The sequence below is a fragment of the Rhinopithecus roxellana genome, chromosome 2 (genome assembly GCF_007565055.1).
Source record: "Rhinopithecus roxellana isolate Shanxi Qingling chromosome 2, ASM756505v1, whole genome shotgun sequence".
In the NCBI taxonomy this organism is placed as follows: domain Eukaryota; kingdom Metazoa; phylum Chordata; class Mammalia; order Primates; family Cercopithecidae; genus Rhinopithecus; species Rhinopithecus roxellana.
The window spans coordinates 185,073,183-185,100,863 of NC_044550.1; the positions used below are offsets into that span (position 1 = coordinate 185,073,183).

The following is a 27,681-nucleotide window of genomic DNA, read 5'->3' on the forward strand; positions in this document are numbered from 1 at the left end:
ATCTAATTAAACTAAAGAGCTTCTGTATGGCCAAAGAAACTACCATCGGAGTGAACAGGCAACCTACAGAACAGAAGAAAATTTTTGCAATCTACCCTTCCTACAGAGCGCTAATATCCAGAATCTACAAAGAACTCAAACAAATTTACAAGAGAAAGACAACCCCATCAAAAAGTGGGCAAATGATATAAACAGATGCTTCTCAAAAGAAGATATCTACACAGCCAACGGACACATAAAAAAATGCTCGTCATCACTTGATCATCAGAGAATTGCACATCAAAACCACAATGAGATACCATCTCACGCCAGTTAGAATGGTAATCATTAAAAAGTCAGGAAACAGCACGTGCTGGAGAGGATGTGGAGAAACAGGAACGCTTTTACACTGTTGGTGGGACTATAAATTAGTTCAAGCATTGTGGAAGACAGTGTGGCAATTCCTCAAGGATCTAGAGCTAGAAATACCATTTGACCAGTCATCCCATTACTGGGTATATACCCAAAGGATTATAAATCATGCTACTATAAAGACACATGCACTCGTATGTTTATTACGGCACTATTCACAATAGCAAAGACTTTGAACCAACCCAAATGTCCATCAGTGATAGACTGGATTAAGAAAATGTGGCACATAGACACCATGGAATACTATGCAGCCATAAAAAAGGATGATTTCATGTCCTTTGCAGGGACTTGGATGAAGCTGGAAACCATCTTTCTCAGCAAACTATTGCAAGGACAGAAAACCAAACACTGTGTGTTCTCACTCATAGGTGGGAATTGAACAATGAGATCACTTGGACACAGGGTGAGGAACATCACCCACCAGGGACTGTCAGGGAGTGGGAGGCTGGTGGAGGGATAGCATTAGGAGTAATTCCTAATGTAAATGATGAGTTGATGAGTGCAGCAAACGAATGTGACACTTGTATACCTATGTATCAAACCTGCAAGTTGTGCACATGTACCCAGAACTTAAATTGTAATAATAATAAAAAGATACTTCAACTAGAATAAACATGCTAAAAGATTGATAGGAATATGCTGAATATATCGAGTGATGAGTTAGAAAATTTCTGGAACTGTAAGAAAAGTGTCAAAAATTAAATAAAAAATCCTAAACTTAAAAATTTTAAAAACTGGATGTATTTATTAGATGATATCAGTAGCAGAAGCAGATTGGCTCTAATAAAAGAAAGAATATGTGAAGCTGAAGTTAAATGGAAATTTTCAAACTGAAGTGCTCAGAAAATATAGATCAACAAAGGCTCAATGACCAAAGAAATAGTATCAATTAATCCAATATACATGTAATTGGAGTTGTAAGAATGAGAGAAGAGAAAAAAAAACGAAACAGAAAAATAGTCAAAGAAGTACTGATGAAACTTTTCCAATTTTTATCAAAACCAATTCACAGATTCAGAAACCAAAGTGCACACCTAATATGATTCCTACAAAATTAGCCGCAGTTAAGTCTCCTAGAGTCAAACTGCTGAACACCAAAGAGACATAGAAAGTCATAAAAGCAGCTCTAGAAAAAGATACACTGCATAGAGGGGAACATCAATATGAATGGCAGGTGACTTTTTATCCAAACCAACAGAGGCCAGAAGATAATGTTAGAACAATTTTAAAGTGTGGAAAGAAAAAAAAAATCAGTCAACTTAGAATTCTGTATTTTAAAAAAAAATCTACAAAATGTGGGCATAATAAAGGCATTTTTTGATAAATAAAAAATGGGGGAATTTATAACCATCAGATACAAACCAAATAAATTTTGGAGACATTTCTTGATATAAAAGGGAAATTATAGTGGATGAAAACTCAGACCTATAGGAAGGAAGAGCACTGAAATTGGTAAATATGTAAGTAAATATATATATATATTTTAAATTATTTAAAAGCTATATGCAGAAGTAGTACACTTCAAAAAAAACATGTTATACTAATGACTGATAATCATAGAAACAAATATAACACAATTAGTCATCAGGATAAGGCAAATTAAAACCATGAGATGCCACTTTGAACATTTTAAAATAAAACACAGAATCCAGAACTATTTAATATATGAGACTGTAAATATGCTGAGATACAGATTTAGGAGCCAGTACTTTTTATAAATCCTATTGAAGTCAAAATGGAAATGTTCATGCAGCTATTTTTAAAAATTATACTTTATGTTCTAGGGTACATGTGAACAACGTGCAGGTTTGTTACATATGTATACATGTGTCATGTTGGTGTGCTGCACCCATTAACTCCTCATTTACATTAGGTATATCTCCCATTGCTATCCCTCCCCCCTCCCTCCACCCCACAACAGGCCCCAGTGTGTGATGTTCCCCTTCCTGTGTCCAAGTGATCTCATTGTTCAGTTCCCACCTATGAGTGAGAACATGTGGTGTTTGGTTTTCTGTTCTTTTGATAGTTTGCTGAGAATGATGGTTTCCAGCCATGCAGCAATTTTTTAAAAAATCTATGCAGCCATTTTTTGGAGAGAGAGGAGAAAAGAGGACTGAAGTCAACCTCTTTGAAGCTTAACTTTTAAGGGATGTGTGACAAAAGAGGAATTTATAAAAACAATTTTAAGAAAAGACAATTCTGTAAGAATTGTGCATCAGAAATTAGAGGAACTGGAATTCTTATACACTCCTAATAAGGGTATAAAATGGAAGAGCCACCTTAGAAACTATTTAACAGTCTCTCATAACATATACATATCCTTTGAGTTAGAGCTATGTCTTGGTATTTACTTAAGAGATGAAAACATGTGTTTACAAAAAAATGTACAAGAATGTTCATCGCAGCTTTATTTCTGATATACAATAATTGGAAACAACTCAAATGTTCAACAATAGGAGAATGGATAAAGAAAATGGCATATATTAATGCAATGTAATATACCACTTAAGCAATAACATGAATGAATCACAAAAGCATAATGTTGAGTAAAAGAAGCCAGACATGAAAGAATACATCATGTATGATTTAATTTATATAAAAACCCAGAATAGGCTAAATTAATATATGTTGATTGAAATACGAAAATAGTTGCTTGGCATGAGAGTGGGGAGACTGATTGATTGGAGAAGACTATGAAAGAAGTTTATGGGGTGTTGGAGATGTTCTGTATCTTGATGGGGTGATGATTACAAAATATATACATTTTTCACACTACACACTTAAAATATCTTCATTTGAAAGTATTACTCTATTAGGCTATGATAATAGATTGAATATAGATGTAATGGAGGAGGTGAAGTTCCCCTCCCTGTGTCCATGTGTTCTCATTATTCAACTCCCACTTATAAGTGAGAACATGTGGCATTTGGTTTTCTGTTCCTCTATTCGTCTATATTTCATTCTTGAACTAATGCTGTTTCATTTAGATAGGAAACATCCAGTGGAGAATTATTGGTAGGGAAAGTTTTGAGAATTACCAAATGTAAGCAAAGCTGATTTTAGAGAAATTTTCTATGTAAAACTTTTCTGGTCAAAACCTGTTCAAAATCTAACAGCTTTTCCTGCTTTGCCCTTTTCTTACGAGGCTGGGAGTAAGGGGATATTGGGACGCCAGAGGTAAAAGAAATAAAAACTACAGTTCTCTGCATGTATTCTGATGATGTTTCCTTAAACTTCATACTCTTTCTAACTTTGTCAACAAAAATGATAGAATTTAAAGTTCCTTTATATAATATTTTGAAAATGGAATGTTTCACTGATGGTGATTGCAGTATTCAGGTATTTAAACTGGTGGTTGCAGTTGAATAGCTAAACAAAAGTTAACATCTTTCTGTAACAGATTGGGTACTAAATAGTTAAAGATTAGGTAATTTATTTTCAAGTCTTGAGTCATTCAATTGGATCAGAGTAATATAAAACTATACAGAGTAATAAGGTCCTATTAATATTGCCTAGAAAAAAGAAAGAAAATTAGTATGTTTGGTTGGACATTAATTTTTTTTTCTTCTTTTTTTTTAGTGATGGGGTGTTGCTATGTTGTCCAGGATGGTCTCCAAATCCTGGCCTTACAAAGTCCTCCCACCTTGGCTTCCCAAAGCACTGGGATTTTAAGCGTGCACCCCTGTGCCTAGCCAACATTCATGTTAATGTTTATCGTTGCATTACTTTATTTATGTAGTATTTATCTACTTTATGCTCTTGTATATGTAATATTACATTTATACAATCTCCATAATATCAATCAGTATTCTTCAGAGAAACAAAACCAATAAGATATGCAGGTGTACCTTATTTTATTATGCTTTGCTTTGTGTTTCACAGATTTTGTGTTATATAAAATTATTATGATTTAATCTTTTTTTTTTTTTTTAAAGACAGAGTCTCACTCTGTCACTCCGGCTGGAAGGTAGTGGTGTGATCACAGTTCACTGCAATCTTGGACTCAAGAGCATTTTTGTTTGTTTGAGAGAGACATTTTTTTGCTCTCTTGCCCAGGGTGGTCTTGAATTCTTGGCCTCAAGCAATCATTCTGCCTCATCCTCCCGAGTCACTGGAATTACGGGTGTAAACCACCATGCCTGGCTGCAGATTTTGTGTTTTTTACCTACTGAATATTTGCGGCAAGTAGGTGCTCACTTCACTAGCATTCTTAGTAACAAAATATTTTCATTAAGGTATATACACTGTGCTTTTATACATAATGCTATTTCATACTTAAGAGACTATAATGTAGTATAAACACAACTTTTATAAGCACTGGGAACAAATTCATATGACTTGCTTTATTGTGATATTCACTTTGTAGTGTTCTGAAACCAAATCCACAATATCACTGAGGTATACTTTTATGTGGATATATAGAAAGAAATCTATTATGAAAGATTTGCTTATATGAGTATGGAGGCTGAGAAGTCCCAGGATCTGCCATATGCAAGCTGGAGGCCCAGAAAAGCCAGTGAAATTGTTCCAGTCCAAATCCAAAGTAAATTCTGGGTCCAGTCTAAAGGCCAGAGACCAGGAGCTACAACGTCTGAGGCAGGAGAAGATGGATGTCCCAGTTCAAGCAGAGAGAACAGATTTGCCTTTCCTCCACCTTTTTCTTCTATTTTGGCCCCAGTGGATTAGATGATTCCCACCCAGATTGATGAAGATGATCTTCTTTTCTCAGTCTACTAACTGAAATGCTATCTTCCAGAAACATCCTCATAGACACACCCAAAATAATGTTTTACCAGCTATTTGATCATCCTTTAGCCAAGTCAAGTAGACACGTAAAATTATCACAACATCTTTTTCAAAGTATTTATTATCATACCCCCCATACTGCCAAATTTTGAGTTTCTTATAACTTGATATTTAGTTTTATAGGTTTTTTAGAGTTCGTCACTGTTCGCTCTTGAACTGAATTATTATGTTGCACTTATCTTTCCTCTTTAGTCTCTGATCACTCCTTTTATTCTCCTCATTAAAGAGAAAAGCTGAGTATTCACTATGTTCCAGGATTTATTCTAAGATTTTAGTATGAATTACCTCATGTAATTTTTTCCTTGGTCCTGTAAACTATTGGAATTTTGCGTACAAGGTTTGTAGTTTTTTACCAGACATATTATTGTTTGCCTCTCTCTGTCATTTCTAATATTAAGATATCAGTCAATTACCCAGAATTATATTCATTCAGTACATAAATTTAGGGAAAAAGGATGCAGAATAAAATGAAAGTAGAATGGATGAGTATTGGGTTACTCTTCCAAAAACCAAGTAGTAGATTCTAGGGTCATAACATTACTAAATGCTGAAACAGGTAAGATTCTAGGAATTGTGATCTACTTTAAAGTCTGGAATACTCACCAAGTTTATTGGAAACCACCTAATACATATTCATTCATTCACTTATTCATTCACTTAACTCATTTTTTTTTTTTGTTTTACATGCACCTACTCAAACACATCAACACACACATTTATATTACATCGAATACCAATTTTCCTATTTTCTAAAAATTTTAGCTGATAGTCTAAAGTTGAAAAAATAAGTTAAACATACAAATACTTTCATATTCACATGTGAAGGGAAAAAAATAACATTTTTATGAGCGAGGCACATTCATGTGTTAGTTCATGTAGTTCTTTCAGAAATTGTAAAAGGTGTTATTTTCAATTTATACCTAAAAAAGGTGACACTCACACAAGTGAAGTGACTTGCTGAAGATTAAAAGCTAGATTGAAAGCCAGATCTGATGAAACCCAAAATCTCTAACTTATTCTCTACAGGATGCTGCCTCCCCCAAGCAATCATACACTCTCCTACCCTTTTGAGTAAGGACAGACACCTCTCTATGTAACTGTGTCATATTAGGAATAAGCACGTTATGATATCTGCCACCGAATAATTTTGATTGTCATGAGAATGTCTCAGAAGGAAGCTGACTGAATGGACCTTAGGGAAATAAACAGATGACATGTCAAATCTAGATACATATTTTACTTCATCAGTTCCAAACACAACTCTCGTCATCCATCCGATGACAATATACCTATCTTCATGGGTACTACCATTTTCCAGAGGTATCATTTACTAATGCAATAATCCAGTTAATTTAATGATACTAGCTTTATTCTCAGTGTTATTATATTCCAGTTTATACAATGATAGGATATTTGAAAATACATATAATTTTGTAAAACAAGACTCATTACATGATTGTATTATTTTCTATGACATATTTAAAGAGTTTAATAACATTTATAAGTAAAAACAAATTTAGGAGAAGAATCAAGATATTTCATGTATTCCAAAGAACTGATACTAGCATTATCTAATAGCCTACAATTATATCCAAGGCATGGCCACGTCTTTTACCCTGAAAAAGAAAAGCATTTTAATATCAGTGGACTGCTTTGCATAAAATGTCTTAGATACCTTACGAATTGTTTATTAAAGAAATAGAAAGCTGTTCTTTCACTGACTCATACATACAGAAAAAAGGTCATAAAAATACTGAAATCTCTTTAGTATTTCTTACTGAATAACTAGATTTGCCTTGTATAATATAGTACATTAGTGAGGAGGCTTTCCTAAAGAGGTATTATTACTATTTACTCAGTTGTATTTTTATAAACATTTTTCATCTGAAGAATTCTGAGTGCTCATTTTTATGGAAGGAGAGATCAAAAGAGGCTCATGGCAGCAGGGAGGAGATTTCAAAAACTTTGTCTTTTAGTTTGCCCTTCAGGTTAAATTGTTTGCTTTTCAGTGTACGTTTTTACTTTTTGGTGCTGTTCCCAGATTGCCCTTCTATCAAACTCCTATTGCAGCCTCATAGCCAACCAAGCTGATTAAAACAAGTAATTAGTTCAAGATTATATCTGGGCCGGGCGCAGTGGCTCAAGCCTGTAATCCCAGCACTTTGGGAGGCTGAGACGGGCGGATCACGAGGTCAGGAGATCGAGACCATCCTGGCTAACACAGTGAAACCCCGTCTCTACTAAAAATACAAAAAAAAAAAACAACAAAAAACTAGCCGGGCCAGGTGGCGGGCGCCTGTAGTCCCAGCTACTCTGGAGGCTGAGGCAGGAGAATGGCGTAAACCCAGGAGGCGGAGCTTGCAGTGAGCTGAGATCCGGCCACTGCACTCCAGTCTGGGCGACAGAGCGAGACTCCGCCTCAAAAAAAAAAAAAAAAAAAAAAAAAAAAGATTATATCTGATATAGAAATCATGGAATTTGAAATTTTCTTTCCATTGTACAATTTCTTTATCATTTTGAGATTTTTATTTTATTTCAAACTAATACACATATATTGGAATTATTACAATGTTTAGTTTGCAAATTGAAATGATGATTTGGGAGAATTGAGTCTGTATGGAGTATCTACAGAATGTCTTTTGTAATGGACCTAGCATATCTAGTATTCGTGTTTTCAGAGAGTGTACCAAGCTTATAGTATAGGCAGACACGATTCTCAAAATTTAATTTTGTTTTTAAAAACCGTTGAAGTCCATACTCACTATTAATTTTATAAGTATATATAGCTAACTTATTTTTATAACTACTTTGGTAAGAACTCCATTAGCTCCTCTGACAACTTTTATCTTTTGTCTTCATATGTAGGAATTGTCATGGCACCTAATGCGTGACTTTGGCAAATACCTACCCAAATCTCTGAATGATTAGGGCAACTTCTTATGGTTCCCTTAGACTATCAGTCTTGGCCTAGTGAGAAAAGGACATTCATAAGAAGCTCTTATTAAATTGAAATTAAATTATATTCTGATTAATCAATTATCAAAAATAACTTTTGGCCACCTTATTCAGAGTTAAGACCACATATTTTTCATTAGTTATCTTCTTAATTTCATGACTAAGTCCTATAAATTAAAGCACTAATTTTATCACTGTATTTTTTCATTAGACAATTTTTTTTACATAAAATGAAGTTTTCATAACTCTACCTTCTCTTCTGGGAACTTTGCGGTAATAGATCGGTCTATAGCAGAAGTGAAAACATTGGTTGTGCTGGGTTTTGGTGAAGTCGAGGGCATGAAAACTCCTGCACTGTCATGTCTAAAGTTTATCACTTCTTTTTGTAAATATGGTATCTCTTCTCCTGTTGACTATAGAGAATGAGAATGAAAACAAAGTTGTCATAAGTTCAACAAGAAGGCCAAAATTGGGAAGAATGTAAAGCAACAGGACTGAGATGCAGCACAAGCATTATATTAAAAAAAAAAGTTCTATTATTAGGTTTTTTAAATTGTAAGCTACATAAAAGACCATGAATATATACCAGCAAACATTAATTGTCTCTTAATATCTGCTTTTAAATAAAGGTGCATGAAAGAATATCTGGCATAGCATACTCAAAAATATTGATGAACTGAGTAAGAGTAAACTGAATCTTCACTTGCGAAATATTGTAAGAAGCAGCAGCAGCAGCAGCAAAAATTATTGATGGAATTATAACAGAGATGATATTAAAATGAGCATTAGTGCAGTAAGTTGTCAATTGTTGATATCCAGTAGCTGGCAAAGTGTTGTAAGGAATCTTACCATCACAGCAATTTCAGGAGCTGTGCCTAGTTGGGGATCAAAAGCTAGTTGCTGCTGTCCTCCTGGTATAGCCTGAAAACAAAAAAGTTTTAAAAGTCTAAATCAGTGATCTATGAAAATATGCTCTTTGGCCACCCAGAGTACCAGAGTAGTAAAACACTCCCAAACTTCTTAAATTATTTTGCTAAAAACAGAAATAATAGTTTAATTCTTGCTATTAGAGAAACGGCTTGACATCTCACCTCTGCGTCTGTTCTGAAAGTGCTACTTTCTAACATTCTCTACTAGGACCAGGTGCTCATCTGTTGAGCATAAACAATTCTACAGAACACCAACATCAGACGGGGTGGAAAAAACCAAGACAACTTCAAAATTTTGTCTAAAGTAAGGTCACCACACAAGTCACAAAAATACCAGGTGTTCTCACATCTTGGCTAATATGAGCGACTGATGCTTCTTTACCCATTAAAGCTTTCGCCTTGCTCCACTATCCTTGCCTTAGAGGAATGAGCTTTTATTTATTTATTTATTTTTTATTTTTATTTTTATTATACTTTAAGTTCTAGGGTTCTAGGGTACATGTGCATAACGTGCAGGTTTGTTACATATGTATATTTGTGCCATGTTGGTGTGCTGCACCCATCAACTCGTCAGCACCCATCAATTCATCATTTATATCATGTATAACTCCCCGATGCAATCCCTCCCCCCTCCCCCCTCCCCATGATATGCCCCAGTGTGTGATGTTCCCCTTCCCGAGTCCAAGTGATCTCATTGTTCAGTTCCCACCTATGAGTGAGAACATGCGGTGTTTGGTTTTCTCTTCTTGTGATAGTTTGCTAAGAATGATGGTTTCCAGCTGCATCCATGTCCCTACAAAGGACGCAAACTCATCCTTTTTTATGGCTGCATAGTATTCCATGGTGTATATGTGCCACATTTTCTTAATCCAGTCTGTCACAGATGGACATTTGGGTTGATTCGAAGTCTTTGCTATTGTGAATAGTGCTGCAATAAACATACGTGTGCATGTGTCTTTGTAGTAGAATAATTTATAATCCTTTGGGTATATACCCAGTAGTGGGATGGCTGGGTCATATGGTACATCTAGTTCTAGATCCTTGAGGAATTGCCATACTGTTTTTCATAGTGGTTGAACTAGTTTACAATCCCACCAACAGTGTAAAAGTGTTCCTATTTCTCCACATCCTCTCCAGCACCTGTTGTTTCCTAACTTTTTAATGATTGCCATTCTAATAATCACAGAGTTACCGTACTTTTGAAAATAGCTACTCCAGAGTGAATCACCACTTCTTTGCAATCTTCCCCAAATTACCTAAAAGAAGCCCAAATCGTGTGAGAAGTCATTCTAATACTTTCCTATTAAGACATCCAAGACTCCCCATGTGTGTGTTCTTCTCCTTGTACTGAGTGAATATACAGTTTTGTTCAATTAGAGGTGCCCTCCTGGTCATCACTGGCTGAAGCACATTTATATATTTAGTAAACAATGAAGCAAGTAGTTTCAAAAGAATTTTTTTAATGAAAAATATGCATTTACTTACAGATTCTGCTAGTTGTGGAATGTATCCAAATTGATCATAGAATGGTATCTGTCAGATTTTTCAAAAAAGTATCATATTTTCTGTGATTATTCTTGTCACAAGTTTACAGTAAATGATTACTTAAACTTATATATCTTTTTATATAAATTAAAAGCATTTTTAAAGTTTATATGTTCCAGTAAGTAAAAATTAATTATTGTTAAATTAGCAAGAATCTTTTTAATACCATATCATTTCTAGGATAAAACTGTCTCTTTCCCTTTAAAGCAACATGACAATTAGAATTAATACTACCAGTTTTTAAAAGCATAATTCTGAATTTTCTGTAATTTGTAATGCCAGGTTTTAGAGTTACGATTAAACTATATAAAAGACACTTTCATTCTAACAGGAAGGATGTTAATTATATATGAGCCACCTGAATTTATGTTAAAATTCAAAAAATTTATTGCAGTTTCACAAAATTCAGTATAATGGTATCTAATTGTATCTCAAAATCCAGTAATCAAATATATCTTTCATTAAGGTAGCTAAAATTTTTGTCAATTATTATTTTTAAATAGTAACCACTCACACATATGTGGAAAGGTGGATGCTAGTACATTTTAAATGTGAGAAAACTTCACTTTTCAAGGTTATTCAGCTTTTTGGCCTTGATTCTATTGAAGTCCACTTACTGACGTCATTGGCTAAAAATCCAGCCTTGGAATATTACCAAGTAAGTTTACATAAATGATTTATAGCAGAGAACACTGTATCTACCCTCTTATGCCTGTTTCATGCTATTGAGTGTTCGCATTAAATATATTCAGAAACTTTTTTCTATGGTAATATACCTTATTTGCTCTATTTTCGAGTGGAACTAGTAAGATTAAAATAAAACATTTGCAGTACCTGCTCCTCATACTGCTGCTGTCTTGTTTGTTGAGGTGACCTCGGAACTGTTTGCTGAGGTTGTTCCCAGGGTAGGAGCATGTAAACTGGATAGTATTGAAATGTCTACTTGTAAAAAGAGAAGGATACAAGAGATTCCATTACATCAGCATAGGACATACTTTTTATCTTCTAATGTCAATTTTATTCAAAAGCTGTTTTATGTCTAGCAACTTTATATGATTAAATACAAAGCAAATAGTTGAAGCATCCCTTTCCAAACTTTGGAAACAACTTGTATCCCAGGTAATGCTGGACTTGGTTTTTAAGTTTGCTTGGTCAAACACATTTAGGAAATAGTGGGTTGAACTAAGCAAAAGAGCTTTTTTTTTTTTTTTTTTTTTTTTTTTTTTCCCAAAGGACATCTTGGAAACTTTATATACAAACTACTTTGCAAATACCTAAGTGAAAGATAGCCTATGTAGCATTTTCCCTATATTTTTGAGAATCATCATTCTGCAGAATGTGGTATTAGACATTCTGCCATAATAAATGAAATGCTATGAATGTATTGACTTTAAAAGGTAGTACCATTCAGGACATAGGCATGGGCAAGGACTTCATGTCTAAAACACCAAAAGCAACAGCAGCAAAAGCCAAAATTGACAAATGGGATCTAATTAAAAAGAGCTTTTGCACAGCAAAAGAAACTACCATCAAGTGAACAGGCAACCTACAGAATGGGAGAAAATTTTTGCAACCTACTCATCTGACAAAGGGCTAATATCCAGAATCTACAAAGAACTCAAACAAATATACGAGAAAAAAACAAACAACCCCATCAAAAAGTGGGGAAAGGATATGAACAGACATTTCTCAAAAGAAGATATTCATACAGCCAACAGACACATGAAAAAATGCTCATCATCACTGGCCATCAGAGAAATGCAAATCAAAACCACAATGAGATACCATCTCACACCAGTTAGAATGGCAATCATTAAGAAGTCAGGAAACAACAGGTGTTGGAGAGGATGTGGAGAAATAGGAACACTTTTACACTGTTGGTGGGATTGTAAACTAGTTCAACCATTATGGAAAACAGTATGGCAATTCCTCAAGGATCTAGAACTAGATGTACCATATGACCCAGCCATCCCACTACTGGGTATATACCCAAAGGATTATAAATTAGTCTACTACAAAGACACATGCACACGTATGTTTATTGCGGCACTATTCACAATAGCAAAGACTTGGAATCAACCCAAATGTCCATCTGTGACAGACTGGATTAAGAAAATGTGGCACATATACACCATGGAATACTATGCAGCCATAAAAAAGGATGAGTTTGCGTCCTTTGTAGGGACATGGATGCAGCTGGAAACCATCATTCTTAGCAAACTATCACAAGAAGAGAAAACCAAACACCGCATGTTCTCACTCATAGGTGGGAACTGAACAATGAGATCACTTGGACTCGGGAAGGGGAACATCACACACTGGGGTCTATCATGGGGAGGGGGGAGGAGGGAGGGATTGCATTGGGGAGTTATACATGATATAAATGATGAATTGATGTTTTTTCCCAAAGGCAAGTTTATTAAAACTACTTGCATACCCTAAACTAAAGTACATATTTAGGAATATCAAAAAAAATTGTAAATCCCAAAAAAAAAAACAAACAAAGAATTGCCACTTTATTGAAATAATCCATACATATTTTAGGATATTTGGTAAATCAAGACATAGACAAGTAACAAACAAATCTCATCTGAAACTTCACCACCTACATTACCTTATGGCTTCCATTTATATTATTGCCTTCTACTTATATGTCTGTGTCTGTTTATATGTGTATATGTTCATAGAAAATAAAAATCTTAGTACATATGTTAATTTTTTATGCTGTTTTGTTTATTTGCATAAAGTAAGAGACTGTTTTAGACATGAGAGTTAAATAAAATATCTAGGGTTTCAGAAGGATTATATTTTGTACAAGCATTCTTAATCCTGGCTAAGAATCAAAATCACATTTGAGCATTTTAGAAGATGACCAATTCATGGGGTATTGATTCATTGGGATAGGGTTCAGACATTTGTAATTTTCAAAATTACCAGCAGAGATTATAATGTAAAGCCAGGGTGGAGAGCTACTGGTTTAGTGGTTAAAGAAGGAGACAGAAGGGGAGGAAAATTATATTCCAACTCAGCTATTTACTTTCAATGGGATCAGGAAATTGATCTCCTTAAGACTAGGTTTCTTGATTCTTAAGATGAAGTAATTCTAGTTATACATCTAATTCTCTAAATGCTTATGTCATAGAATGAGATAATGTCTAGAAGTAACTTTTGTTTTGTAATGGGAGTGGATGTGGGACAAAGTTATATAGTTATAATTACAGTAGAGCCAAACACTGTAACTTTTTATGAAAAGGCCAATATTCTGCTGATGAATAACATAATTTATTTATAATACTGTTTCTTTGAACCCAGAATATTATAAAATTAATAATCCTGATATTTATAGGGTTTTCCCTATTAATGTGATGATTATACTAGTTTGCATTCACTTTTAAAAGATTATCCTATTTAATGGAAATAATTACCATTTGATTGTAATATGGATTCAAATTGGAAATGTACTAGAAGCCTAAAATATTTTGAGCAGAATTTTGTAACTGCCAAATAACATAGGCAAGTGTTTCTTATCTCTACATCATATCATATATTATCAGCTTAATGCATCTCCTTCATTAGCAAAATTTAAAGTTGGATAAAGTCAGTCCATGGTATTTCTCTTGCTTTTTTCCCAACTTCCAGCACTTTGGATGCAGAGAGGACATGACCTGGGGCTTATTGAGCTCTATTACTCTCAACATAGCAATGCCCTGGAAATTCAGGGGTCCTGAAGACTCTTCTTAGCTGCCTGTTCTTAAGGAGTTGTTAAGTGAGCCCAACGTCAACAAACTGATACTGGCCCAGCAATGATGTTATCTAGACAGTGATATCATTATATAGGTTTTAGACCCCTGCTATAGGAGTCAGAGCTAGAAATAGAAAGCGTTGTGGAGAGTGTATGTAGCCATCTCTATGGGCAGTGTGGTTACATCCATTTACCTGTCCTTGCTCTTGAGGCATTTTGAAGGAGAACACATAGGGCATCGCCTGCCAAGAAAAGAATTATATAAAAATGTATGCTTGACTTTGTTATTTAAAATCTCTGAGCTGCTTTTCATAGAGCTAGTCATATAAATTTATCATTTGTTAGCAAGTTTCCACGACGAAATGTCATCTGTTACATGTGCTGTCAGCAACATAAACTGCCTTTTATTGAAGTTTTCCTATCTTATCCTAGACTTGTTTTTAACTTTTTTGGTTTGTTGCTGTATCCTAGAGTAGCTGATTTAAATCTTTCATCTTAGAAATCAGATAAAAAAGAACTTACAGTGATGGTAGAAACATATTATGAGAAAAAATATTGTTCAAAAACTCCTGCCTATTTCAAAGCTGATTCATATTCATTGTCAAATTCAACATGCAGTTCTCTCTCTTCCGAACAAAATCAAAGAGGCCTGACTTACGTGACTGGGGCCTGGTCGTGTCTGAGGCAGTGTTTGAGCCTGTGAGGGGTCAACTTGGCCTGCCTGGGCTCCTTGGCCAAAACTGGCCTGTCCTGGGAAGGGTATCTGATTTGGGAACAGTCCAGCAAACTGGTCTAGAGCTGATAAAGAGAATTGGGCGAGTCCTGGAATTTGAGCCTGTTGCTGCTGTTGTAAAACTCCAGAGAAAGGTGGAGTCCATGAATTAAGTGGGCCCTAAAAAGACACAAAGGAAAGAAAGCATGTTCCCTTCATGCCAAAAAGAATTTAAAGGTCAGTCCCAAGCAAGAAAGAGACAAAATACAAACAATTTCTATACCTCCAATGTTGCAATATAAAAAAGGACAGCATCTTGATTCATTTTGAACCAAGCAAATAATGTGAAGCAAATGCTAAATTCCCGACGGCCATGAGAAATATGGGGCAGGATAAGGTTGATAAAAGAACACAACATCTGCATATGCCAGACTTGTTTTAAACCTTGTGTATTTTCCACTACCGTAACCCTAAACCCTCCAACCTGCTGTTACTTACTGGTTAACTGGGCATGACTTTGTGTAAAATAATTACTTTTAACTGTCTCATAGTTGTGAGAATTAGTGCCTCGAATATACCAAGTTCTCAATAAATAAATGTTAATCGAATTACAGTTTTTACTTTAACCTTCAAACAAATGGTCACTAGAATATATGAGACAAATTCATAACATTAAAAATTGAGATTTCAGAAATAGGATCAGGAAACATTTTGTTTTCATAAAAAATAACATAAGAAATGAGCAAGAGAAAAATGTTTCCCATAAAGTAATTATTGAAATAGAGGTACCTGAAGTCGTAGTGGCAAAAGTTGACCATTATTAAGATTAAGAAGTAGCTAGAAAAGGAAAAACAATATGAAATCAAGATTACTACACACTAACATGAGTAAGAACAATGTTTACTGTAAATGTAGCACAAGTCACAGCTGATTGCTCAATGTCTTGTTAGAAGTGAGACATTTTCTCACTAGGCTTACATTGAATTACGGTGATTAAAAGTTAGATTTAAAACAAGGTTTGGATTTAGCAACCTCTCCCCTGTTGGGTATGAGATTACACAACGTTAGCTCATTCCAGGAGTTTAGTCATTTTATGCTTTTAAACACCTATATACACCTGTATTAGGTGTTATTAGAACAAAAAGATATAAACAATATTGTATCTGCCTTTGAAGAATTAACAGTCAAGCAAGGGAAGTAGAATAATATTTTAGAGGTAACCTATCATATAATCAAACATGAACACTAGAAATGTGCTTGGATATACATAAAAGCTAGTGGAGAGGAACACAGTATAAATAAAGTGACGACATTTATCTCTTCCCACTTGATTTCCATTAAAAAGAAAGACAGAGATTGTTTTAATTATTTAAACTAACCTCATTGCTATTGCTGGCAGACATAAGACGCTGTGGGATAAGCTAAAATTAAAAATGAAAAAAAAAATCAGAAATAGTAAAAAGAAGGGATTGTTGAAGGTGTAACACAATGAGATCAGTAGTGCCATAAAATCACTTACTGGGGCTGACAATGTGGCTCCCAGGAATCCAAGAAGAATTATAATTTTCATTTTTGTATGATAGATCTAGAAAATAAGTTGTGATCTTTAGCGTTATAAAGACTTTACTTAAAATTCATGACAAAATAATTAGTATTGTTCAATCAAAGGAACAGTTGGGTGAATTCTATAGTATTTACTTACATTTTGGAATTTAAAATTTAAAAAGTTGTATTTGTAAATTTCTACAGTATAACTCTTTATTTTCTCTCAGACAAGCTGTTTATAAAAAACAAAATTGTTTGCTTGTCCTTTTAGCTTGAACAAAAACTCATTTGGAGACATATGATGTGGCTGAATGCATTAACGAACAAGATGATCTCCTGGTGCTGTGCTACAAGGAGAGGAGCAGGCCCTTCAGACCATGGGAGGTCATGACTAGGGCTAACCAACTAGGGACTTATTATTACAACAATTGTAATGTCTATGTTGAAAGTAGTTCAATAGAGATTTGACAATACCAGTCCAAAACCAGATACTTTGCACTTAGTAGTCTAATAACAGAATAACATATTAGAACTAAGCAACTGAGTCAATGTTTTTGTAATTTACGGAAATAGAGTATAAAACTAAAGTGTGATGTTGATTTATAGTGTAACCTGTTTAAGTATATTTCTCTTATCCTCTAGATGTGAAACTTTCTTCCCTGGTTCAAATCATTGACCTAATCAAGCATTTAGGGTGAACTTGATAAACTATCCTGCAGAGTTCACTGATTCTGGTTCTTCAAATTATAAAAGCAAAGATCTGATATCTTACCTTATTCCTGGACCTATAAAGAAAAATCTGAACCATGCAAGATCTGTGTTCTTTTCCTCTCTCAGCTCTGCTGCTTAGTGCTTCTCTTAAATTTTAAAACTCATCTTTAGAAAAAAAGGACCAATCATTGTTCAAAAGTACCAGTGATTCAGTGGGTTTCAGACAATGGCTTAGCTAATCACCTCCTTCCTAATCATTTAGGTGGTATATGGATTCCCACACTCTCAGTAATGTTATTAAATTATCCCCTGAGAAATGTTTTCCTGTGATCATTTCTGGCTTCTGGTTTGGTTATGAGTAACTCCCTAGGATAATTCTCCTAGAATAATTCTGTTCTACCCTTTCTTTTATAATTCTTAAACTGGATACCCTAATTGAATAAAACTGGATACCTTAACTGAATAAAAGTTAATATCTTTAGTAAAGTCAAGGATAAATGGGTGATTATTTTTATTTCAAGGGCAAAATACAGAATTGTTAGAAGACACAGGTCTGAAAAGCAAAACTCCAAAGTCTACTTAGCAGAATTCTTTGCTTCTTCAATGCTGGGCTAAGTAAATGTGGGTTAGTTCCCTTTAGGTTTGACCTTGAAAACATCAGTTGATCTCCCTCCACTTACTGAATGAAATACATAAAAAATTGCTAAATTTCCCTGTGTCTATGAAATATATTTGTATATGATCATGTTGCTTGAAATAAGTAATTTAATAAATATAAAGCATGATGTCCTATATTTTTAAAAAACAGTGGTGAATACGTTTTTATTTAAAAATGTTTTTGTTTTTGTTATATGTTTTAATATTCAAAATACAAGTAAGTATTACTATTTGCACATTGTTATTATTTAAATTTTCTTTATAATGGGAGTTTTGCATTTATTTGTAGTTTTTTTGTTGTTAATATTGACTTCCCTCTAATAGATAGTTCAGGATCACAAGTGTTTTGACAACATATTATCAATTAATTTTTATTATGGAAGAGTTCTTTTTAGCTAACTTAATCTTGAGCAACTCATGATAATCTTATGCAGGAAAACAAAATTATTGCCTTTTAGTAAATTTGTCTTTTTTGGTAGGATGAGACAGAATTTGCATGGTTCATTAATACTAAAGTAATTATACTATTTGTTATTTATCTAGTCAAAAAATCCAAGTACATAAATCATTAGTTCGAAAAAAAGGACATTTTTCTTTGGTAAAGAAGAAAACCCACCACTAGGAGTTTATATCTATTAGAAAGTATTAAACTGAATTAAGTTTAGCCTAAAGCTGCCTTCATACATATTTTAAGTTTGACCTAAAGCTTTCTTATACTAGTGAACTATAACCTAATGATGTTAAACAAACTGTAACCTACTATTTTAACAAGAAGCTGAGTGACAGCCAATCACAAACAGCCGACTATTCAAATGTGTTCAAATAAGGTAGTTGCAGAGCTGCAAGTGGTACCAACTCACTGTTTCTGTAATTCATTTCCATTTGCTGTACACTGTTTTTCTTTTCTGTCCATAAATGTTATTTGACCACGTGGCAGCCCCGGAGTCACTCTGAATGTATTTTTGTTCCAGGCTGCATGATTTGCAAATCATTCTTTACTCAATTAAATTCTGTTAAATTTAATTTGATGAAAGTTTTTCCTTTAGCAAAAGTAACTTTCCTGAGATTTGTGATAGTGGTCTTCTTAGATTAACTAAAAAATTGGACAACACTAGATGTTAATGGCAGATTTAACTAAAGTTTAAACCTAAAGGTGGTTAATGTAACCAATTGTTGCCTGGAAAATGCAGTAGATTTGTTGAATGAGTGAACTAGGAGGAAGGTTCTGTACTGCATGATGCTATGTATTTACAATTAATGATTTTGGTCTATTCTGAATATTGTCAAATTAAATATACCATAAGCTCTCAGACTCTTGAGAGACTATTTTCTATTGCAGGATGCAGGGTCTTAATCAGCTAACCCTACTACTAATCCAGAAAATTGTCAAGACCAAGCACTGAAAAGATCAGCAACTGGATTATAGAATGAAAAACACAGTCAGTTTAAAAATTATTTTGATGATGAATTGTTTATCTAACTATATTTCTCAACTCTGAAGAAAATTGGAAGACTTCTGTCATTGTGTTCTTTTTTTATTTTTCATTACCTGAGTATTTAATGAAAAGCAATTGAAACTCTCCAGATGTTCAGCAGTTGACGTGAAAAAAAAACAGGCCATGCTTTATTATCTGATAACTTTCAAGAACCTATGTCATTGGAGGCAAAGTTATCTCTAGGTAGGAGGGGAAGTAGCAAGGGACTCTAATTCTCATCACGTTGTAGTGTGGATGTTGCATATGTCTGTTTTTCCCATTCAACTAGGTTGAACATACTCATTATCTATTCCTGTGTCAGTCACCAAATAGGTATTCCACTAAGTTTTGTTAAATAAATGGTTTCTTCATTCAGGGAAGAAAAAAAGGTGGTATAATTCCAGAGCAATGTGAGTCTGTATGGATTAAGTTGCAGGGACATAAGATGAGGAAATCCGGAACCTGATATCGTCATCATAACTTCATTATTTTGGTTTAGTTCAATTACCAGAACATCAGACAACCCTCCATTCAAATAAAAGTACAAAAACATATTCTAATGCCAAGTACACATGACTGTTGAATTATGTACCATCTATATCTTGTTCTGTTCCAGTAACATAGATGATGAAAAGTAAACAACAATGGTTTATAAATCAGTGCTTTCAAAATGTTATCCCTGCTTTATTTTCCTTCAACTATCCTGAAAAATCAATCAAGGCTTACAGAGTGCCATTGTGAAGCAGAGCAATGTTCTGTGAATCATGACAATAGAATTTAAAATTTATCACTTCTTAAAATAATTTTCGTCCACCTGAGCTGTAATTTCCCAGGGACTTCTAATGATATACCAAGGTAGGCAAGATATGTATATATCACCCTCATGCTTCAGCGAGAAACCTGAAGTGCAGAAGGTTCGGTGACTTCATTCATTAATGAATTAGTTTATTTATACAAGAAATAGTTGTTGCACAACTTCTGTGGTCCATGTCCTTGCTAAGCATTCAAAACTTAGTGCTAATGATAATACAAATAGTTTTTGCCTTCATGGAAATTACAGTTTTTTTCACACTTTCAAAAAGTATCAGACTTGTGGCTAGAATTCAGGTCTTTTGATTCTCAATTATGTAGTCCTATCTCAAAGCACCCAGATGCCTAGCTAGAGAGGAGAAAGACATAGTACCATAATAAAGACAATCAACAAAAAAAATTATAACTTGAGCAGGAAATACAGAGAATCAGCAAGCTGTCAACTAAATCTCTTCTATTACATTGGGTGTTTTAACTACCATGAGGCTTTACTAAAGTAATCCCTTCTATTTGATACTGTACATTATTGGATAATAATCATCCTATGTCCACTATGACAGGATGTCCTAGCTTAGTAACTCTACCTTGATTAGATGAGTCTATCTTATTATATTTAAGATTTGTAGGTATGTGCATATGAGTTATGACTATAATTTCCAGGAGTGTTGGCTTAGATATAAAGGTGTTAAAAAAATAAAAGAATATACTTCTTCCTTTTATAAGAAGGAATTCATAAGTTTCAGAGTAGTTGAGAGAGGCCAGCACACAGCTAAGTTTGGGCTAGAAATAATCAACTTTCTGTGATTCCCTGAAGTGTGGCAAGTCAAGTATGCAATGGGAGACACGTCTCTCAAATACAGCTTGTTCTGGCCTGGGTATAAATTAACATCCACTTTCTCTGAAAGTAATTTCTTTTGTCCCTTGACCTGAAAGGGTTTCTTTCTCTACTAAACCTCTATAGTATTTATTTTGCCTTTGCTTTGTGAATTCCATCCTTGTCCAATTAATGACTCCTGCATCTGTTTTTTTGTTTGGGGCCTGCAATCAGTTTGGCCTTAACCCAGTTTTTGTACTAAAACTTTTTAGAGAAACAAAACACATCACTAAACAACGCAATTTTAAACAAAATCTTATGGTTCTAGTAACTTGCCTATGATTGATGTCATGAGGGAGGAAATCCACAATGTTTGGCCAATATCAGGCTTTCTCCTCCTTCCCAAACATCTAGCAAACCCCATGGTGTGGTGATGGGACTCTCTTGTGAATGTCCCAGTCGAGGGGAGGGGAGTAATACATTGCCCAGTCTGCCTTTGTTCTCCCTCAGAATTCTGGTGATAATCTTTTTCCATTTTGTTACATTTAAAGTTTATCTCTTTAATAAGATGTTATGCTTTCTGATAGCAATGTATTTTATTCTACTCTTCAAAAAAATTGCTATCTTGTCTTTCTTTCTTATTCTCCACTCCTTTCTCCTTCCCTTTTTCCATTTGCTCTTCTTCCTTTTTCTCTTCCTCCTCTTCTTCTTCCCATATCTCCTATTTCAATTTTCTCCGTCTCGCCTGACGACACGCCTCCTCGCTCCGCCTCCTCCCCTCCCCCCTCCTTCCGTACTGCTTCTCTTATTCTTCTTATCTTCTTCTCTTCTTCTCTTTTCTCCTTCTCTTCCTCTTCCCTCCTCCCCCTCCTCCTCCTCCTCCTCCTCCTCCTCCTCTTCCTCTTCCTCTTCCTCTTCCTCTTCCTCTTCCTCTTCCTCTTCCTCTTCCTCTTCTTCTTCTTCTTCTTCTTCTTCTTCTTCTTCTTCTTCTTCTTCTTCTTCTTCTTTTTATTTTTTAAACCTGGTTTGCAAAGTCCTCAGTGATCTGGTCTTTGCTTTATTCTTCCACTTCATGACTTCTCATTCTTCTCCTTATTCACTAAGCTCCAACCCCACTAGTTTTCATGCTGAGTTTTGAACATGTTAAATGCATTGCTCTTTAAGGCCTTTTCACCTGCTGTTCCCTACGCCTGGAATGCACTTCCTCCAATTAGTGAGGGGCTGGTGGATTCTTATAATTTATATCTCATTTTAGGTATCACTCCACAGAAGAATGCTCCCAGATTACTCAATCGAGGGCAGCCACTTCTATCATATTACCCTGTTTAAGTTCTCTGCAAAGCATGTGTCACCATTTCATATTGATATATTCATTTGTTTTCTTTTTGAAATTTTAATTATAAAATATTCTTGAAAAAATATAAACTATTAATTTCAAAGTATTATTCAGGAGAATCCCCTTGCTTTCACCAACATCTCTATTCTCCAACTCTATCCTTTAGGCAATGGTGTGTGATAAAACAGATCTCAGCTGAAAAAGAGAGCCCCTATTTATAGCATCTCCCAGTTTTTATAGCATAAAAACTCCCACCAGGGCCACATGATCTTTCTTATTTAATATAATGATACTAAAATGATAATTTATCTGGGGGGTGCAAGTATTTAGAGATATGTGAATCTAGCACATGTTTGGTGCCATACATCAGATTCTTGGCTGTCTTTTCTATACACACTTTCTGAATTGATCCTAAGCATATCCAAAATATCATTGTTATCATACATTGAGAAAACAGACTCAGAGAGGTTATTTTCCTGAGGTAGCACAGTTCTCTAGTAATGGAGCTCAGATTTGAACACAGGTCTGTTTCCAAAGAAAATATTTGTTTCAACACCATACTCTATGTGTTTTCACATAACCAAGACATTGGATAATTTTTTTGCATGCACTTTTAGAATATATTAAATAAACTTTATGACTCTCTTGATTAAACATTCTTTCTCATCATTTGTTGAAGATTCCCCAGGTTTCTTGAATGCTGCTTTCAATTGCAATAACTACAACTACTTTTGCACCAACCTACTATAATCCCTGACATACATTCTGTAATCATCAGTATCTCCCAATTTCTGGATTTTCTGAGGTTTGTCTTGGATTCTTAGGACTTTTTAAAGACAGAAGTACTGAACTACACTATTTCCGCTCCTCCAAAAGCCTTAAGAAACTCATTCTGATATGAGGAAATATATCCAGGATTGTTCCAATCCACAGGTTAAGTGCTCTAAGCTGAGATTATCAACCATGAAGGTCACCTAAGAATAGTGCTTATTGTTCAGGTCACATTTCAATGAAAGAAGTTTTATTTTGCCTATTCCTTTTCCAAGAAACTTTTCTACTTACAAAAACAATCATCTTAAATCACAAAAGCCAAGAACTTATAAACCAATGCCACAGACAACTTTCCTTATCATGACCGCTTTCAGAAATGTAGGAACACTGTGAAAATACCATGTTGTATTTTAATCAAGCATCTGTTTCATGGGATATTTTAGAATAAGTAATTAGAATTCATTTTAGAATTACCAGTCAAATTATGTTTTTATCAAATTAGAATTTTCTGTGATTTCTGATAAATGATAATATTACTTGGGAAGGATTCTACTGTTTTTGAAATTAAGTTCATGAGTACATTGGAGGCCTCATCAAATTTTTAAATGTATGTACTATTGCAGAGCATATTCGTACTCTCACATTCTCTCATTTTCCATATATATATATATATAAAGAATTACACTCAGCACCTTTTTCTGAATGATGTTAATTAGAATAGAAATAATATATGTTTATCTAACATGTAGATTGTATCAGGTATTCTTCTAAGTGCTTTATTTACATATATCAACTCAATTGTATTAATTCTCACAGCAGTCTTGAGTTTTAGATGTGATACTGATATTCTCATTTTACAAGTGAGGAACATATGGCTCATTGAGATCAAAAGCTGTCCCCAAGTTTACGTGGTTAATGAGTTCCAGGATCAAGATTGGAACTGAGATGTGTTCAACTCTGAACTCTTCTACTTGACAATCATATTATGCTGAAACACATAATTTTAAAAGACCTATTTCATAACCTTCATGTTTACATTGAAAAAAAGTGTCACTTTCAAAAAAGTTTACTTGGTCAAATGGTGCTCTAGCATGGTTGATGGATGTGAACCTACAGTTGTATAAATGTATTTTTCTTCTCTTGTATCCTATGTATACAGGAAGAAATTTAGTCTTTACTGATCATTTATTATTAAAATATCTCCGTCATGCCTACTTTTCAATATCCTGGAAAATATTTTCTTATGTTTTTATTCATCAGGCAAAAATGAAAAAGAATAGTCCCTTGGAGACAAATCAATTAAAAGTGCTACAAAATAGTAACTCAGAAAGTGTGAATGGATGTAAAAAATTACCAAGACAGATCGGTAACTAATATCTGTAATGAAGAATAAAATAGTCCACGAATTTCTTTTGTTTTATTTTTGTTGTTGTTTTGTTCTGTTTTTTTGAGACAGAGTTTCATTCTGTTGTTCAGTTTCATTCTGTGCAATGGCACAATCTCAGCTCACTGCAACCTTCGCCTCCTGGGTTCAAGCGATTCTCCTGCCTTAACCTCCCTAGTAGCTGGGTTTATTGGCTTGCACCACCATGCCTGGCTAATTTTTTTAATTTTCAGTAGAGATGGTGTTTCGCCATGTTGGCCAGGCTGGTCTCGAACTCCTGACCTCAAGTGATCTTCCTGCCTCAGCCTTCTAAAGTACTGAGATTAGAGGCATGAGCCACCACACCCAGCCTCAAATAGTCCATGAATAAACATTATGTAATGATTTTCAAGATGCCTAAGAATGGATTATCTGTCTAAGCTCAGACTTTGAATAAGTGTTAGGTTGAAATGACTCTCTTAAAACCCAAGGTGAATGAGACATTTTGTGGGAAATGATTTTGAGACAGCATGGTCTGTTGGATTGCAAGGACAGCAGAAACAGTTTGACTAGTTGGACACCTTTCTTCAGTAATTACTCATCTGATTTCTCTAGAACACACAGTTTAATGAGTAGTCCTGTTAATTATTTGTTCTGGTGAAGCATGCTCACTGGGTTTTCTTATTGTTGAAATAAGCAATTTATATTTGCTTGGGTCCTTCACACACATTCTAAGCCCAGGATATGACAAATTTGGAATAAACAAGTAAACTCTCTAAGTAGAATTTTTAAAGACACTTTTATTACTTTCGTATAAAATGTGTCTGTAAAGGAGTTTAAAATCACTTTACCTTGCATTATAGGAATAAAGTTCCTAGTTGTACATTTTATAAGTACTTCAGAGAACTGACTTTTAGATTCAAAGATTAGATGAGCTTTAAGATAGAAATGTTTTTGGCATAGAGGGATACAGATTGAGTCCACAAAGGAGTAGCTGTGAAGATCTGCCCTGGGGCTTATTGTGGGAATTTAGGAGAAGGTGTTTTAGAAACCTCTGGCAGTTCCATGTTGATATTAGGAAATATTTGGTAGACGTTCCTAGAAAACAAATGCATTGCTCTTTTCCTTTAAATGTCAAAAACATTAAAGAATTAAAGGACACATTCTACCCAATGATGCATGTGGGTTTGGGTAGGTACGTAAGACATGAGATTTCTGGGTGAATAACCACCACGCAGCACCAGGCCCAGCATAAACCTGAGACTGGTAAAAATAGTAGCTGCTCATGAAATATGATTTCAGTAAAATTTGTGAGTTACTCTATCACCTACATAACTGATAAAGCCTGAAGTTTGTAACTTATCAATGCTCTTTCAAAAAAAACATTGTTAGGCAAGGAGCCCTGATGAAACACAGAGCAGAGTGATTCATCAGAACAACAACTCCCATTAATGTGCGAATATAATAAATTTTTCACATAAACAGTTTTCTACATCTACCTGCATTTATTGTGTAGATGGCATGGCTTCAACATCAAAAAGTCTTAGATTTGAAATCTCACTTCAGGTCCTTATTGGCAATGTCGCTTTGGGCAAGTTAATTATTTTCTCTGAACCTGTTCCCTTCCCTGTAAAATGATACAAATATGTACTTATCTTCAGGGTATCTACAGAAACTACGTGCCATTAAATGAGAAAATGTATTTGCTCAGTGTGGTAATAATTCTGAATGAAACATTCTAGGGGAAATTTGACACATCTTGATCCTTTAGGGAGAAATCTCTAAGAGATAGAAGAAGTCTGAAAAAGCCTCCAAAACAGATTCATATATATGTGACTTTCCGCTTTAAATAAAATTCACCAGCTTACATTACAAAAAAGTTACTTAGGAAAACAAGTTAACTTTATCAGTAAAGGGTAATACACAATCCCAAGGCACCTATGTGCCTATCCATCTATTGTCTCACATTTTTTTCAAAACTCCCTTGGTTTACTGTAGATATTAATTTTGCTAAACCTTGATATCTCCTATTAGAATACCGATGACTTCATTTCTTCAACCAGACATTATTTATTGAACACTAGCAATAACCCAGAGATACTGCATTCAGGGCACGTACAGTATAATAAATGAGAATTAAATATGAACAAATGAGTGTGGCACTCTTTGATGAAGATAGAAAAGAGGTAAAGCCATGGTGTGTTTGGATTAGGGATGGAGTGACCTGATAAAAGTACAGAGCAGAAAACCCCTGAGTTGAGCCCTGAAGGAAAACTAGGATTTCACCAGGTAGACATAAGGGCAAATGCATGAGGCATAACGTAGTTTGATATTTTGTGGGATAATAACTAATTCAAGATAATTGGTACATAGGATACCTGTGGGAAATGAGGTATGGCATGTAGTTAGAGGTCACATCACAGTGGGTATTCTAAGACAAATAAATGGGTCTGGATTTTATCCTGTCGGCAGCTGACATCAATTAAGCAAGGGAATCTATGGTGTTACTCATTAGTAATGCCTAACAAATATTTCCATTCCTCCTTCTGGGCACATGTAATGTTCCAGTTTCCAGCCCTTGAATTTAGTGACTTACTTTGACAAATTAAGTATGAACAAGAAATAGAACGTGTCACTTCTCGCTGGAAAATTTAAGATTATTCACCACTGTCTCTGTTTCTGTGGCCACTAGCAGTGTTCCAGGTGGTAGCTTTTCCATCAACTTGAGTTTCTGCAATTGGGATCCCTGAGTAAGAACAATGTAGAGCAGAACTTTGAACTGACCCAGGGAAAATATAGTGCAAGGGAGAAATAAATCTCATAGTTTCAAGCCACTGATATTTTGGGGTTGTCACTGAAGCATAGTTTAACTTGTGTTTATTATTACATTGTCAGATTGGTATTTGTGCAAAATCTCTCTGGCAGCAGTGCCATGGACAGACTTAAGGCAAATGTGAAGGCAGGGTATCAATGCAATGGGCCACTGAGTTGGTCCAATCCTGACTTTGCCATTTACTATCTGTTAGATCTAAAAGCCAGTCGACATCTTTGAGAAAATTATTGATTTCATGGCAGAGAGATTTATTGATTGACTTTCCC

The 27,681-nt window shown here is 34.6% G+C and overlaps 1 protein-coding gene across 1 annotated transcript; it reads right to left on the reverse strand.

Moving 5' to 3' along the window:
- Positions 1 to 6,434: 6,434 nt before the first annotated feature.
- ODAM (odontogenic, ameloblast associated) lies at positions 6,435 to 16,683 on the reverse strand. Its single transcript, XM_010383836.1, has 11 exons — positions 16,620 to 16,683; positions 16,480 to 16,521; positions 15,890 to 15,937; positions 15,047 to 15,280; positions 14,583 to 14,630; positions 11,481 to 11,585; positions 10,587 to 10,634; positions 9,022 to 9,093; positions 8,424 to 8,585; positions 8,126 to 8,184; positions 6,435 to 6,833 (listed from the first exon to the last, which is right to left on the reverse strand). Exons 1-10 carry the CDS (start codon positions 16,668 to 16,670, stop codon positions 8,155 to 8,157), a joined length of 840 nt encoding a protein of 279 aa, XP_010382138.1. The 5' UTR covers positions 16,671 to 16,683; the 3' UTR covers positions 6,435 to 6,833; positions 8,126 to 8,154.
- Between the last annotated feature and the right edge of the window lie 10,998 nt (positions 16,684 to 27,681).

What these genes read in the sequence shown, in the direction of transcription:
- ODAM (XM_010383836.1), bottom strand. Translation starts at nt 16,670, where the DNA reads ATGAAAATTATAATTCTTCTTGGATTCCTGGGAGCCACATTGTCAGCC. An exon ending in TTTTGCCACTACGACTTCAG is followed by an intron (nt 15,281 to 15,889) that starts GTACCTCTATTT and finishes GTGTCTTTTTAG; the next exon opens with GGCCCACTTAATTCATGGAC. An exon ending in CTCCTGAAATTGCTGTGATG is followed by an intron (nt 8,586 to 9,021) that starts GTAAGATTCCTT and finishes CATTCTCTATAG; the next exon opens with TCAACAGGAGAAGAGATACC.